The sequence below is a fragment of the Schistocerca piceifrons genome, chromosome 2 (genome assembly GCF_021461385.2).
Source record: "Schistocerca piceifrons isolate TAMUIC-IGC-003096 chromosome 2, iqSchPice1.1, whole genome shotgun sequence".
NCBI lineage: Eukaryota > Metazoa > Arthropoda > Insecta > Orthoptera > Acrididae > Schistocerca > Schistocerca piceifrons.
Window position 1 is genome coordinate 577,001,899 of NC_060139.1, and position 14,227 is coordinate 577,016,125.

The 14,227-nt window shown below is 40.0% G+C and overlaps 1 protein-coding gene across 1 annotated transcript in view; it reads left to right on the forward strand.

The window, feature by feature from the left end:
* LOC124777774 (serine-protein kinase ATM-like) overlaps positions 1-14,227 on the forward strand; it is a 470,606-nt gene that overhangs the window by 283,760 nt on the left and 172,619 nt on the right. Inside the window, exons 28-29 of the mRNA XM_047253284.1 lie at positions 98-348; positions 12,581-12,755. Coding sequence (XP_047109240.1) covers positions 98-348; positions 12,581-12,755 — 426 coding nt within the window. The remainder of the gene's footprint in view (positions 1-97; positions 349-12,580; positions 12,756-14,227) is intronic.

Sequence of the window (14,227 nt, forward strand, 5' to 3'; positions counted from 1 at the left end):
CTATGTCCAGAAGTGCAACATAACTGCTAAGTTTCTCACCACTATTCCTTGTTCACTTGTTATGAAACTAATATTTTTTATTGTTGCATTATTTCAGAAAGTGAAGCATCAAGGTCTCTTAATCAAGACTATATCATGCCATTCATTAACCATAAAAAGTCACGCCATGATATCAGCTTGGATGTAGATACAGAGCTATTCAGGAAATTAGTGGATTGCCGTGATACATGGACACCTGGACGATCCACACATGAAAAATGGATTACAAATCTTGTTTGCAGTATTTTACAAACTTTTGATGCTGAGAAAAACTTTTTACCGCATTTAATACCTGTCTGCAGAGTAAAGGTTAGTAGCTCACCAACAATACATACATTTTGAAACAGTTTTCACTCTGTTACCAAAGAGTGAAAAATAATTGTAAGAAGTGCAGTTCTAACTTACATACATGGAATTTGGCTGTACTCTGAACACAAGCCACATGCTATTTGGTCACTACTTCAGTTAGTAAGCACTTCCTATGTCCCTTGAAGCTGTTAGGATATGTGTGTGAGATATGAATTAATAACAGATATTTTTGAGTATTCTAACAATTCCTAGTGTCTGAAATCCTGTATGATAACCTTAGATCTCAAATCAAATAATGGACAATCCAGGATGGACTGTAACAATATTATGAAAAGGAAAGTTGCTACTCACCATATAATGGAGGTGTTGAGTCACGGACAGGCACAACAAAAAGACTGCCACAAAAAAGCTTTCAGCCAGTGAAGCCTTCGTCAAAAATAGACGACTACGACGACACACACACACACACACACACACACACACACACACACACACACAGAGCGCATCTCCGTTATATGGTGAGTAGCAGCTTTGCTTTTTATAATATTGTTAGATCTCAAATCTCAATTTTTCCTTTTTTTCATAAACAAATGTGTAGTGACATAAACCACATCACAGTAGTTACTTCCCTGCAGCTAGTACACCAAATCTCATAAAACTCAATAGATTTCTGTGTCTTGCCCCTCTTTGTTAGTTATTTTCTTTTGAGATCTGTTCCAGATAAAACTTGGAAAAAGTCATCTCCATTTTTGACAATGCATTCATATGAAACTAATATAATTTGTACACGAGTTATTGTTCTTTAAAAGATTAAGTTTTGGTTGATGGATTGGGTCTAGTGCTACAACATGTACAACAACATTTCTAACTGAAAATTATTATTTTCTTTAATTTAACTAACAAGAAAGCAAAATTATAGAATATAATTTATTACTATCTATATTGAGAGTTTTCATTCTCCTCATTAAATCTACTTAGAGAGAAGGTTATAACCATTGTAGTACCACAACAACGCATCCTCATATTCGTGTGTCCTTCATGACTAGTTTTGGATGTTATCATTTTTAAGTAATACATGTAGCATACGGTGCATGTAAATATAATAAATTGATGATCCATAGCCAATATGGAACAAAGGTTGTGTCTTTCTCACTGCAGTTAGTGGTTGCAGAGGTCCATGTGAACAGTAGCTTTTATTAGCTGTCATTGCTTGCATTACACTGAAGAGAAGTTCAAGCAATTCCTTTTTCTAATGCTGCAATCTTTGTATTCATGGACGTTACTTCAGAGTAGTGTTAATATAATAAAGCAGTAATTTGTGTTAGTATTTTCATGTAAGATTTGATCATAAACTATTTGTTCATGTTTTACGTGTCAGTAAAGTGAGTGGCGGTATCTATACAGGAAGACGTTGGGGTGGGTTTATTCATTTATTTATTTTACTGCCCTGAAGAGCGAAGTATCTTCTGTTTAGATGTTTCAATGTTCATACATTATCAACATATCAACAGTAGTTATACATTTTCATGATCCTTATTCTTCCATAATTCGATTTTCTAAGTACTGCTTTTACTAGGTGTTGGTTGTTTTCCAAATATCATATCAAATAAATTTAGCAAAATGAAGATTCATTAAGTAATTGTGATATCACATTGGCTGACTGCTGAGGAACTGGGAAATGCTAAAGAAATAAAGATCTTGTCATATTTAAAGCATTTGACAAGGGAAGCCTGCGTCGGGGATCATATAACAATGCCAGTGTTAAATTGTTTCCTTCAGTCAGTAATGACTGTAGATGCTTGTGTTTCATAGGGAATTGTTAAATGTGGAGCAAAAGTAATGCTAAAGGATCTGGCAAGTAGGAATGGATGCTGCCTCGAAACTGGAACAGTTTTGTAAGTGACATACTGCCTAATGGCTTCTGTCTCAGTATCTTCAAACAACATTTGTGTAACAATTTTTCTGTTTTTCTTCCAGCATTAGTTGCTGTCCTTTCCAGTGATCTCTCTCCATTGCTGGTGGCACCACCAGCAATGGAGGGTAAATCTTTGACAATGACAATTACTTTTGCTGATGATATGTCAGAAAAATCAATACCCGAAGCTTGGTATGAATGGAAAAGGCTAGAGGCAGCTCTTGTCTATCAGTGTTTATGAAATAGCTTGTGCTGATGCTCTTACTTTATTAACTGAAACGGTATGGATTGGCGGACCACACACACACACACACACACACACACACACACACACACACACACACTCTTACACGTTTTCTTTTCCAGACAAGTCAAGCTGTGCTATGTTGTATTGAACATGTCACTTTGTAAATGCTTCCTGTTAGTTCGGTGTCTGCTGTGGTGGTCTGACTTGTTTTCATGCTCTGATGAAGCACTGCTCTTTTTCATCTGGGTTTATCAAATCTACCAGATACTTACTTAGTTGAGATGTAGCATGAGATACAAGGTGTGTGTGTGTGGGTGTGTGGGGGGGGGGGTAGTGGGGGGGGGGGGTAGCCACACTTGCACCCACAAGTGGGGGCAGGCGTGTCCACTCCTGCCACTATCCACCTTAAAAATGCCTTCAAATTACACATGCAAGTAATGTGAGGCACTGATGTAAGTGACATTGCTGTTGATTGTCAATGTCAATGTTACATGGGATATCATTGCTACTTATGTCATTACTCCTCTAACAATAATGCTGTTGGCCTGCACATTAACAATGAATTGTTCTGTCATGTCAATAGTTACTTCTCGTGGAATTTACAAACGTGAATGTAACAAGAGAAGTACTCAACTTACTTTATATTTCAGTTACACTAGCCATTATGAATTTAACTACTGTCTTTAGCAAGTATTGTTTCATTTTACTGCAAATTTTGTTCCATTTAAATAGGACTGTAGTAAAGAGGTAATCCAAGACGTGATTGCTCATAGACAGCAATGGTAGCATCAGTTTTGACTGTTTCAATTTTTCCTCATTGGTTTTAATATGAGAGAACAGTTCTGATTTTCTTATCTCCTCATAAAACAAATTATATTTTTTGCAAAAGCCAGTTTATTATTTCAACATGTTGAAAATATAAGGCAGTTGACAAATTAATTGAAATGTTCAACAACTATGGAAATGTTCAACAACTATGGAAATTCCTGGATGCAATAATATGTAAAATAAGGGAAAGGCAACTATTCACCTATATGACTGATGTGTAGTGCATAGAAGCACTCTAGAGACAACAGTATTCACACTAGCTTTCGATCTCTTGCTCTTTCTGTGTGAAAAATACACACATTCACACAGTCTGACGGCTGCAGTGAGATTAGGGAATTTGTGGTTTTTTGTGTGTGTGTGTGTGTGTGTGTGTCCTTTTGCTATTGAAAGAGCAAGAATTTGAAAGTTAGTGTGAATACTGTGTTCTGCAGCAAGTTCCTACACACTGCACATCTGTCTGCTATGGGCAAGTGGTTTTCTTCCCCTTATTTTACATATAACTTAAATGTTCTAAGTATGATCACAATATTTAATTGGAGATCAGATGCCCGCTAAACCCGCAGGGCAGAACAGGTGATTAGGATTCTGGAAAGGATCAAATAAGGTGTTGGTCAGGTTCATTCAAAATTGTAATTTAATAATACCTTTAAACCAAAACTGCACATAGCCGAACCTTTAGAACTATGAGTTTCAAAAAGACTACTATTTCACAGCTGAGGGCCTCCAAACAAGACATCTTACGAGTAAACCAAATAAAAATGCAGTTAAAATTGCAAATAAAATAATTAAAATATATTGCACTACAAGCGGCCGAGGGCCACAATTAAATTTTAAAGTTTTAAAATATGTTACCATAATCTTTTAAGGCAGAAGGCCGCAATGTTTTTGCTTAATGGATAATTTCAAGAATAAGGTTTTAAGCAGCTTAAGGCCCACAATTGATGTTCCAAAATTCAAAAATACATGAAGTCCAGTAAAAACAAGAATCTTTAAATCATTGGCTTTGATAGACTATAAACAGACAATTAAACACAGGTGAGAAGGACAATAAAGAAAACGACACTCAGAAGCCTCCAGGGAGGTCGGTCTGTTCTCGTTCACTTACTTGAGACTGGTGGTGGGCCCAACTGCACTTGATCCGTCGGAACCCAACTAGGGGACAGCCGTGGACCGACTGACTTACTTGCCACTAATCAGTACATGAGAACTCAAACACAAAAGGTTACGAATGTGATTATCCACAATGAAATATATATTAGCTGTCAAAACTACACACCAGGTTGGACAGCGACAACAGGTGAGGAAAGGACGCTGCCTGAAATTAAGTTAGTGGCCAGGGCAGGCAATTGGAACACTAAGGGTCACAAGGCAGAAAATTCCACTGGTGCACTTGAATTTGAAATACGGTAATATAGTTAACTTCACCCAAAAGGAACACTGCCTGAATTTACGTCAGTGGCCAGGACAGGTAACGACAACACTAACGGCCACAAGGCAGAAAGTTCCGCTGGTGCACTCAAATTGTAGTCAACCTATAGTTAATTGCACTGCATGGCAGCTAAATTTCAGCACTTTGTGTTACTCACAGAAAACATCCCCAACATCGAATCACCGGAACGAACCACACAACATGGACAGATGTGGCTTGGGTAGTTGAAACCACTACTCAACTTTGACGTCCTGTTTCGGTGAACCACAAAGCTCGTAGCGATTGGACAGATGCACACGCCCTTCCGACACTGCGCAAGGACCAGCAGCGGATCCAGCAGACTGCACCGCGCGGAGATACCTTCACTGGTCTGCAGCAACTGACCGACTCGCCGCAGAATGCCGACAACATCTAAAATAGTCGTCAGTTGGAAATAACGCCAACTACACACACAACCTGACAAACACTTCCACGAAGGCCTGAACGATACCCAACAGTCACGAAGCACGCACGAAGACGAATCAGGAGTCAATGTGTGCGCGCACACACACTCTCTCTCTCACACACACACACACACACACACACACACACACACACAGCCGACTCATGAACGATTGGTGACCCATAATGCGTTGTCCAGTAGGACGACCAACTGACGATCCACGAAGACCATTGCCCAGCTCAAGTGATGCGTGGCGGCAATGGTCAGACAAGCCATGTCGACGCAGACCTCAGTGCTCCAACCTGACTGCACTAGTGCCGCATTGCAACTCCCCGACTGGCAGGTCCGGACTGTGCTCCAGATGTGTTCCAACTGACTGGCAGCCTGAACTCGCGACCCGAACTCCCGATTGACAGCTACCGGGAAGTAATAGCAGTCGAGCAAAGATACTAAGAGAGGGAATATATCGATATGCACTACTAGTGCCGGTCACCGTCAGGCAGAGCAGCAACTCAGTGACAGTAGTAATTTAAATTAATGTAGTGAGGTGGAAGTACATTAAAAACAGGGTGTAAAATACATGATGGCGGGAACACGAGCCACGCTTGGCTCAGGAGACTTAAATATTTGTAATGCATTTGGCATGAATCCATTTTCATTCAAAATAATAGCTCACTTTTACTTATAAACCAGTACAAGAGGCATTCATTCTTTTCACTTCTCTAGAAACGATAGGCATTGAATAACAAGCCCACATACGACAATATTTTTATTCATTCTTCATTACTGGATGGGTATTCTCTTAGTAAAAGGGTGAATGGCCTTTCAGACCATGATACACAAATTTTAGCACGAAAAGGCTTTTGTACGCAAAGAAATGTCACATACAGGGTGGCGCACGAAATGTGTTACCAATTGTTTATTTCACAATTTACGACGCACATTAGATATCCCGCTGGGATCTCTACAGCAGTACCAGACGAGTTTGGAAAACAAATGAGTTACAAAATGACGTCTAATTCACAATACTGCCACTAGGAGACTAGTAAGCAGCAATGGCTGACAATGGAAGACTTGACGACACAGCAACGATTGGCAATTGTGATACTTTTTCATGAAACAAAATGCCATGTTGTGACTCAGAGGCGTTTTTGACAACAGTTTAACACACGATGGGTCCCTTGCAAGAAGACCATCCACAGGTTGTATGATAAATTTGTACAGGAAGGAACAGTATTGGAAGCGAAGCGACCTCGGCCTAAGCCTGTTTGTTCGCTGGAGAATATTGAAGCGGTACGAGTTGCTGTACAGAGAAGTCCCGGGGAATCGTGTAGAAAGGCAGCATTGCAACTGGGAATATCCAGATGCTCCATTCAATGCATTCTTAAAACTGACCTCCATATGTACCCATACAAGATTACCTGTGCACAGAAACTCACTGAAGAACACAAGCAGCAGAGACTATTGTTTGCTCAGTGGGCGGAGGATAGGGAAGAAACTCTTAACAACGTTTGGTTTTCAGGCGAGGTGACTTTCATTTAGACGGTGTGTTTAACAAACAAAATGTACACTTTTGGGCGACTGAAAACCCACAAGTGCTTCATGAACAACAACATTATGCTCCGAGGATTACAGCGTGGGCAGCAATTTCCAGTCACGGACTTATTGGATCCTTTTTCTTTGAAGAAACTGTGAACAGCGAGTGTTATTTGAGCATGCTTCGCAGTAGCTTCATTCCACAGCTTCTTGCTACTGCCTTGCCATTCAATATGCAGTGGCTCATGCAAGATGGAGCAAGGCCACATACTGCAAACACTGTGTTGGAGTTTTTACATGAGCATTTCAACATGCGGATCATTTCACTCAGGTTTCCAGGTCGCTTCAATGATGGACAAAATTGGCCCCCCAATAGTCCAGACCTCAATCCATGGGACTCTTTTCTTTGGGGGTACCTAAAGGAAAAAATTTTCTCGAAACGTCCACGTGATTTAATGGAGCTCAGAAGACATATTCTTCAAGCTTGCAGTGAAATTACGGAAGACGTGTGCCGTAGGGTAATCACTAACTTCAGTGTTCGTTTGAAGGAAGTTAAGAAATGAAATGGTGGACATATTGAGCATGTGCTGAGTTGGAACAAATCTCCTTGGACGGCTCTTCATTGTAGTATATGTTCGTTTCAGATTGTATTGACAGTAAAGTTTATATTCAAAAACAAAATGGTAACACATTTCATGCGCCACCCTGTATAATTACAAACTATGTAGGACAGCTAATGCAATGGCAGTTGAGAGTTTCTTAAACATCGTTAAGGAACAAGAGTGGCTGGATGTTTATAGTGCCGATAACATAGACAGCAAATACAATGCTTTCTTTAACATCTTTCGCACACTCTTTAAGAGTTGCTTTCCATTAGAACATTCTAAACGGGGTACTAGCAGTAAAAAGCAGCCTGGGTGGCTGGCTAGTGGGATAAGGATATCATGTAGAACAAAGTGGGAATTATATCAAAATGCTTGAAGTAGTCGCAATCAAGCTATAGTAGCCCTTTACAAACAGTATTGCAAGGTGTTTAAAAATGTTGTTAGGATGGCAAAGAGTTTGTGGTATGCAAATAGAATAGATAATTCACAGGATAAAATTAAAACCATATGGTCAGTTATGAAGGAAACAGTATTTAACAGTCACTTTCTGAGCATTGTTGGTGAATTAAATAAAAACTTAGTTTCTACAGGGAATCGTATAACTCCCCTGGAAAATGCCTTTTCGAGATTGACGTCTGAAATACTCCTCTTTGATCAGGGGAAGACCGAGTCAATAATTTAATCACTGAAGACTAAGGACTCTCATGGATATGAAGGAGTGCCTAGCAAGATATTAAAGTTCTGTGGTGCCCTGTACTTAGCCATATTTTTTCCTTTTAGAATTGTCAGTTTCATGAACGATTAAAGTACTCAGTAGTAAAGCCGCTTTATAAAAAGGGAGATAATGTAGACAATTTTAGACCTATATCTATGTCATCAGTGTTTGCTAAAGTTATTGAAAAGGCTGTGTGTGTAAGGATAATAGATCATTTTATATCACATAATTTGCTATCAAATGGACAGTTTGGCTTTAGAAGTCATTTAACAACTGAAAATGCTATATTCTCTGTTCTCTGTGAGGTACTGGGTGGGTTAAACAAAACATTTGGAAAGCTAGGCATATTTTTTTTGATTTAACTAAGGTATTTGTTTGTGTTGATTACAAAATATTGCTCCAGGAGTTGGACCATTATGGAATTTGGGGAGTAGCTCACAATTGGTTCACCACGACAAACGGCAAAAGGTCATTATTCATAGTGTTGAGAATTGCTCTGATGTGGGATCTGAGTGGGGTACAGTCAATTGGGGGTGCCCCAGGGATCTGTGTTGGGACCACTCCTGTTCCTTATTTATATAAATGATATGCCCTCTAGTATTACAGGTAACTCTAAAATATTTCTGTTTGCTGATGACACTAGTTTGGTAGCAAAGGATGTTGTATGCAACACTGGCTCTGTTTCAAATAGTGCAGTTCATGATATAAGTTCCTGGCGTGTAGAAAATAAACTAATGCTAAACCACAGTAGTTTCTTACACACAATTCAACAAAACCTGACATTTTAATTTAACAAAATGGACATATGACTAGTGAAACTGGACAGTTCAAATTTCTAGGTGTTCAGATAGATGGTAAACTGCCATGGAAAGCCCTCATTCAGGATATTGTTCAAAGACTTAATGCTGCCATTTTTACTATTCAAACGGCATCTGAAGTAAGTGATTTTCATTCATTTATGTCATATGGTATTATATTTTGGGGTAACTCTTCCCATTCTAAAAAGATATTTTTGGCTCAGAAAAATGAGCAGTTCAGGTAATAAGTGGTGTAAGTTCGCGAACCTCTTGTCGACCCCTCTTCATTGGTCTGGGTATTTCGATGTTGGCCTCTCAATATATATATTCTTTATTGTTGTTTCTTGTTGACAGTATCAGCTTATTCCCAAGAATTAACAGCTTTCACTCAGTTAATACTCGGCAGAAATCCAATTTGCATTTGGATCGCATTTCATTAACTCTTGTGGGGAAAGGTGTGCAGTATACATACTGCTGCATCCATTTCCAATAAGTTACCACAAGAATACAAATATCTTAGCAGTAATCCACGTGCTTTCAAATCGAAACTGAAGAGTTTCCTCGTGGGTCAATCCTTCTATTCTGTTGAGGAGTTCCATGAAAAATTAAGCCGATTATTTTGTTATATTGTTGATCATGTTTACTGAAACTTATGGCTTGACTTTTTTTAGGGTTCATAAACATTTTACTTTGTCTGTTATTACTTTTAAGTTGTACTTTCATGTGCTGACATGTTCCGTGACCTGGGAGATTTGCTCCTCAATTTGGTCCTATGGAACTAGATGTGTAAATAAATAAGCAAAGTGTTATTAACATACTTAATAGACCTCCCAGTGTTGCTGTACTTCTCAATAACTCCAAAATATTATTGCCTGTCTTGGTGAATGTGTTAACAGTTTCTTGTTTTTTTCCAATTTTCTTCAACAATATCTTGAATCCCTGATAATCTTTCACCAAACACAGCTGCCCTCTAAAAAAGCTATTTGTTTTTCAGTCAGGAAGCACTGTTCTCAGTGTTGGGTATCGCTTTTCATATTGTGGAAATAACATATTGTTCAACGAATGATACATATATCAGAACCATAAGTTTCCATAACAGTTTCTTCTTGGAACATTTTGTATTTATAAATGACCCATCTTTTTTGTCAACTCAGTGGACCACCTCACTGTGTATAACGAGGTATGCTCATATATATACATAGCATCAGAAACACATCTTTCAGCATTTTTCAGAATAATAGGATGGTTTCCATTATCTTTGTACTTCATGAAAACATATACATAATTTATTTAATGTTTTCAGACCAGAGAAAGACGTGTACCGTGGAAACAGGTTACTGCATGTCTGAGCCAGCTCCTTCCCCCATCACACAAAACCAGCACATGTCTACTTCCTATGATGACACCATAACTCACGTTGCATCTTGCGAGCTACAGCTTCACAAGGTACCAAACTCTTCCATTGTCCCGTCCCTGCTGTCAGTTGTAAACCACCACAGCTTCCTCTTTCTGCTGTATGTTGTAAACCTACATTATTCTGCTATATATATTGCCAAAATGATAACACGTCACTTGGCAGAAATTTTTACTTTGTGACATTCCAAGCTGGCCGCTATAGCCGAGCAGTTCTAGGCGCTTCAGGCCTGAACCGCACTGCTGCTACGGTTGCAGGTTCGAATCCTGCCTCGGGCATGGAGTGTATGATATCCTTAGGTTAGGTAGGTTTAAGTAGTTCTAAATCTAGGGGACTGATGACCTCAGATGTTAAGTCCCATAGTGCTTGGAGCCATTTGAACCATTTTTTGACATTCCAAGCTTCCTTTTCTCTGAAGCTTTTAGCAGCAGTGTTCCTGAAGTAAGACTGAACCTGTTGGGGTACATGAAGATGTCTTAGGAGGTACACCAAAGTTTAAAATAAGCATTGTACATAATCATTTAATTATGTACTAAATAGACTAATTTTTCTTTTCATTGTTTAAATCAATTTAATGTATTGCTTTGAATTACGTTGTTCCAGTTTCAATTAACACATAACTACTGAAATTTATGTATTGTTGGTGGTACAAAGTTCAGTGTAAAAGTTCACATAGGGCTACAGAAGAAGAGAAAGAACACTGGAATGTTTTGGCAACTGTTTGCATTCCACTTTACTTAGAAGGTGTGATGATGCCCATTAATTAAAAACTCTATCTAACCCTGTCAGGTTGCATGTATGCCCCATGCACTCCACATGAGCCTCCTGCTGCTGCCAGGAGCACAGCAGATGTGAGGAGGTGGCCCAGCCACCGGTATCCTCCGGCTACTGTGGGTCTGTAAGGCATCAGCGGCCAGGCCACATCCTCATTCTGGCTGTGTTCCTGGCAGCAGCATGAAGGAGCTTCCGGCAGTGGGCACCACACATTCGAAATACAGTGAAATCACTCAAACTCAGGGACTGTGTGAAAACATATAAAACAAATGCAACCATCAAAGACTTCTGTCAGTCGTTTCTCAGATTGTGGAAAACACTCAAATCCAGATAGTGAGCAAAACATACGCAGTTATATAGCTGATGTGGCTGCAGAAACTAGTTTCAGTCAGTTTTTTCATTCTATTGAAAAAATCAACTGAACAAAAAAACAATCAACTGACTAATTGCTTGCTGAAACCAGTTGGTTGCCCCATCACCAGAAGTACAATTCTTCTAATGGTTTGGAGAGCCACAGCTGATTTCATGTTGTGAGAAGCTATTGGGTGTGAGTTCAGGTCACAGCTAGTAGTGATTGATGGAACTCAGGCACAGCTGTACATCACGGACATCCTGCATCCTCATGTATTACCTCTCATGTGACAATATTGTGATGCCAATTTTCAACAGAACAGTGTGTGTCCACATATTTCTGTGTGAACTGTCTGCATGACTCTCGTGTCCGGAAAGTTCCCCATATCTGTTCCTATTAGAAAATGTGTGGGACTTGCCTGTATGTCAGCTCCATCCCAGTGTCAGTATGCAGGATATTGAGGACCAACTACAACAGCTGTGAACCGGCATACCTCAGGAGAGGATACAATGGCTTTATGACATTCTTCCCAACCACATCATTGCAAGCATCCTGGCCAGAGGGAGTGCAGCATCATAGTGATAAGGGAGCCCTTACTGCCATTTGTAAATTTTACTCTATTTTGTAATCTCAGAAGTGACATCACATACCCTCTCAACCCTTCAAGTTTCATTTTGTTTGCTTCCTTCTTTCTGGGTGCTTCCTTTTTTGTCAGCTGGTGAATTTTAAATGAGGTATATGCTTTCCAGTCATATCTCTTTTTTCCCCTTTGTTCATCAGACGACGACTTCCATACAGACTGACATCTGCTGTGGCATTCTGCAGATGGAAGCACAGTAAAAGGCCCCTGTGTGTATGTCTGTAAATGACTTTTGGTAATTGTGTTCCAATCGGCAACGGTCTATATAAACTGATAAATACAGTACCCAGAATCAGTTGCACATGAGAACTCTGTAATAATGTATGTAGCTGAAGAGATTCAGCTTGATACACTTAAGAAAGGCAGTAAGGGGGTCAATAAATAAGTAAATGAATAAAAGTGTACCCGCAAATGAAAATCTTGAGAAATCACAGGCACTCAGTTTCTAGCTATGAAGAATTTCTTAAGTTGTGATTATAATATGTGGTAGTGATACTTCCTGGTGGTTCATTAATTATATATTTGCTGTTTATTGCAGGTGTCCTTATGTGAAGCGGTGCTCCCGTACCTGTTAGATTTGGTACTTGCAGGCAAGGAAAAAGTATGCAGCTCTATTGTCATACACCACTTACAGCATTTCTTCAAAGAGCACTTCCAAAAGCACTTGCAGTTAGTTAAGAAGTTAAATACACTGTCGGAAATGAGAACAGATAGTAAGTCAACTATTAATTGTCTCATCTTACAAGCTTAAGAACTCCTAACAACATATTTTAGGATAAAAAAATTAAAATAACTGCAGATCTCCCTCCTCCCCGTCTCTCATGCGTGCAAAGGAAAGAATTTATATGTTCAGTGCATGCAGTTAATGACTCAAATATAAATGATTGGTGTGAAGTAGCATGTAGAAGCTTTAGGATTAAAGGACATCATTCACTGAAAAGCAGAAGTGTCAAGTCATTGAAAGGCACACACAAAAGAAGGAAAACTTGCTAGCTTTCAACTTGTCAAAAGATAAGCTAGAATGCACACACCCCTATTTGGTGCTGACTAGACAGACAGTGCCACTGCTGTTTTGCAGCAGGTGGGCTGGCTGTGATGGGGTTATTGTAGGGCAGGGTGGGTAGAGGGAAGTGGGAGATCAGAAATAAGGAGAGTGCTGGGTGTGTGTGGCTAGTGGCTTGAAGGGGTGCAGCCTGTTTGCTGGCTAGAAGTGTAAGAGGGAGGGGTGGCAGTTATACTTGTGGCTGGTGTTAAGTAGCACACGCTGAAGGCTATGTGAGGACATGAAATCGGAGAGGGGGGAGGAGAGTAGTGGGAGTGGGGAGTGTGTGACAGAATGAAGGGACATCCTGAAGGCTACATGAGGACATGAATGGTGGCACGGGGGAGAGGAGAAGGGGGGCTGTTGACAGAATGGAGGAAGGGGAAACTGGTGGGTATGGAGGGTGCGGGGACAGTGGGTTATCTGAGATTGAGGCCAGATGATTATGGGAGCGGAATATGCGTTGTAAGGATAACTCCCATCTGCGTAGTTCAAAGAATCTGTTGGTGGAGTGAAGGATCCATATGGCTCAAGTAGTAAAGCAGCCACTGAAACAGAGCATGTTGTGGTCAGCTGTATGTTGTGCCACAGGGTGGCCAACTTCGTTCTGGACAATAGTTTGGCAACGGCCATTCATCCTGGTGGACAGCTGGTTGATAGTCGTACCAACGTACAAGGCTGTGAAGTGTTTGCGGCAGAGTTCGTATATGACATGGCCGCTTTCACAAGTGGCTTGGCCTCTGACGGGGTAGGATAGGCCTGCACAGGACTGGAGTAGGAGGTGCTGGGCAGGCAGATTTGGCAGGTCTTGCACCCTGGCCCGCCACAGGGATATGATCCCTGTTGCAAGGAATTAGGAGTGGGAGTGGCATTGGAATGGACTAGAATTTTGTGTAGGTTGGTGAGCAGTGGAACACCACTTTAGGAGGTGGGGAGGACCTCAGGTAGGATATCCCTCATTTCATTGCAGGAGGAGAAAATCATAAATACAAGTACAATAAGATAAAACTACATTCCTTTGCAATGCGTAATATATAAATATTTTTACGAGGGTGAGTCAAATGAAAACCTTAAATATTTTTAAAAAATATTGTTTATTGTGCAGAAGTGGTACAAAGCTGTATCACTTTTCAACATAACCTC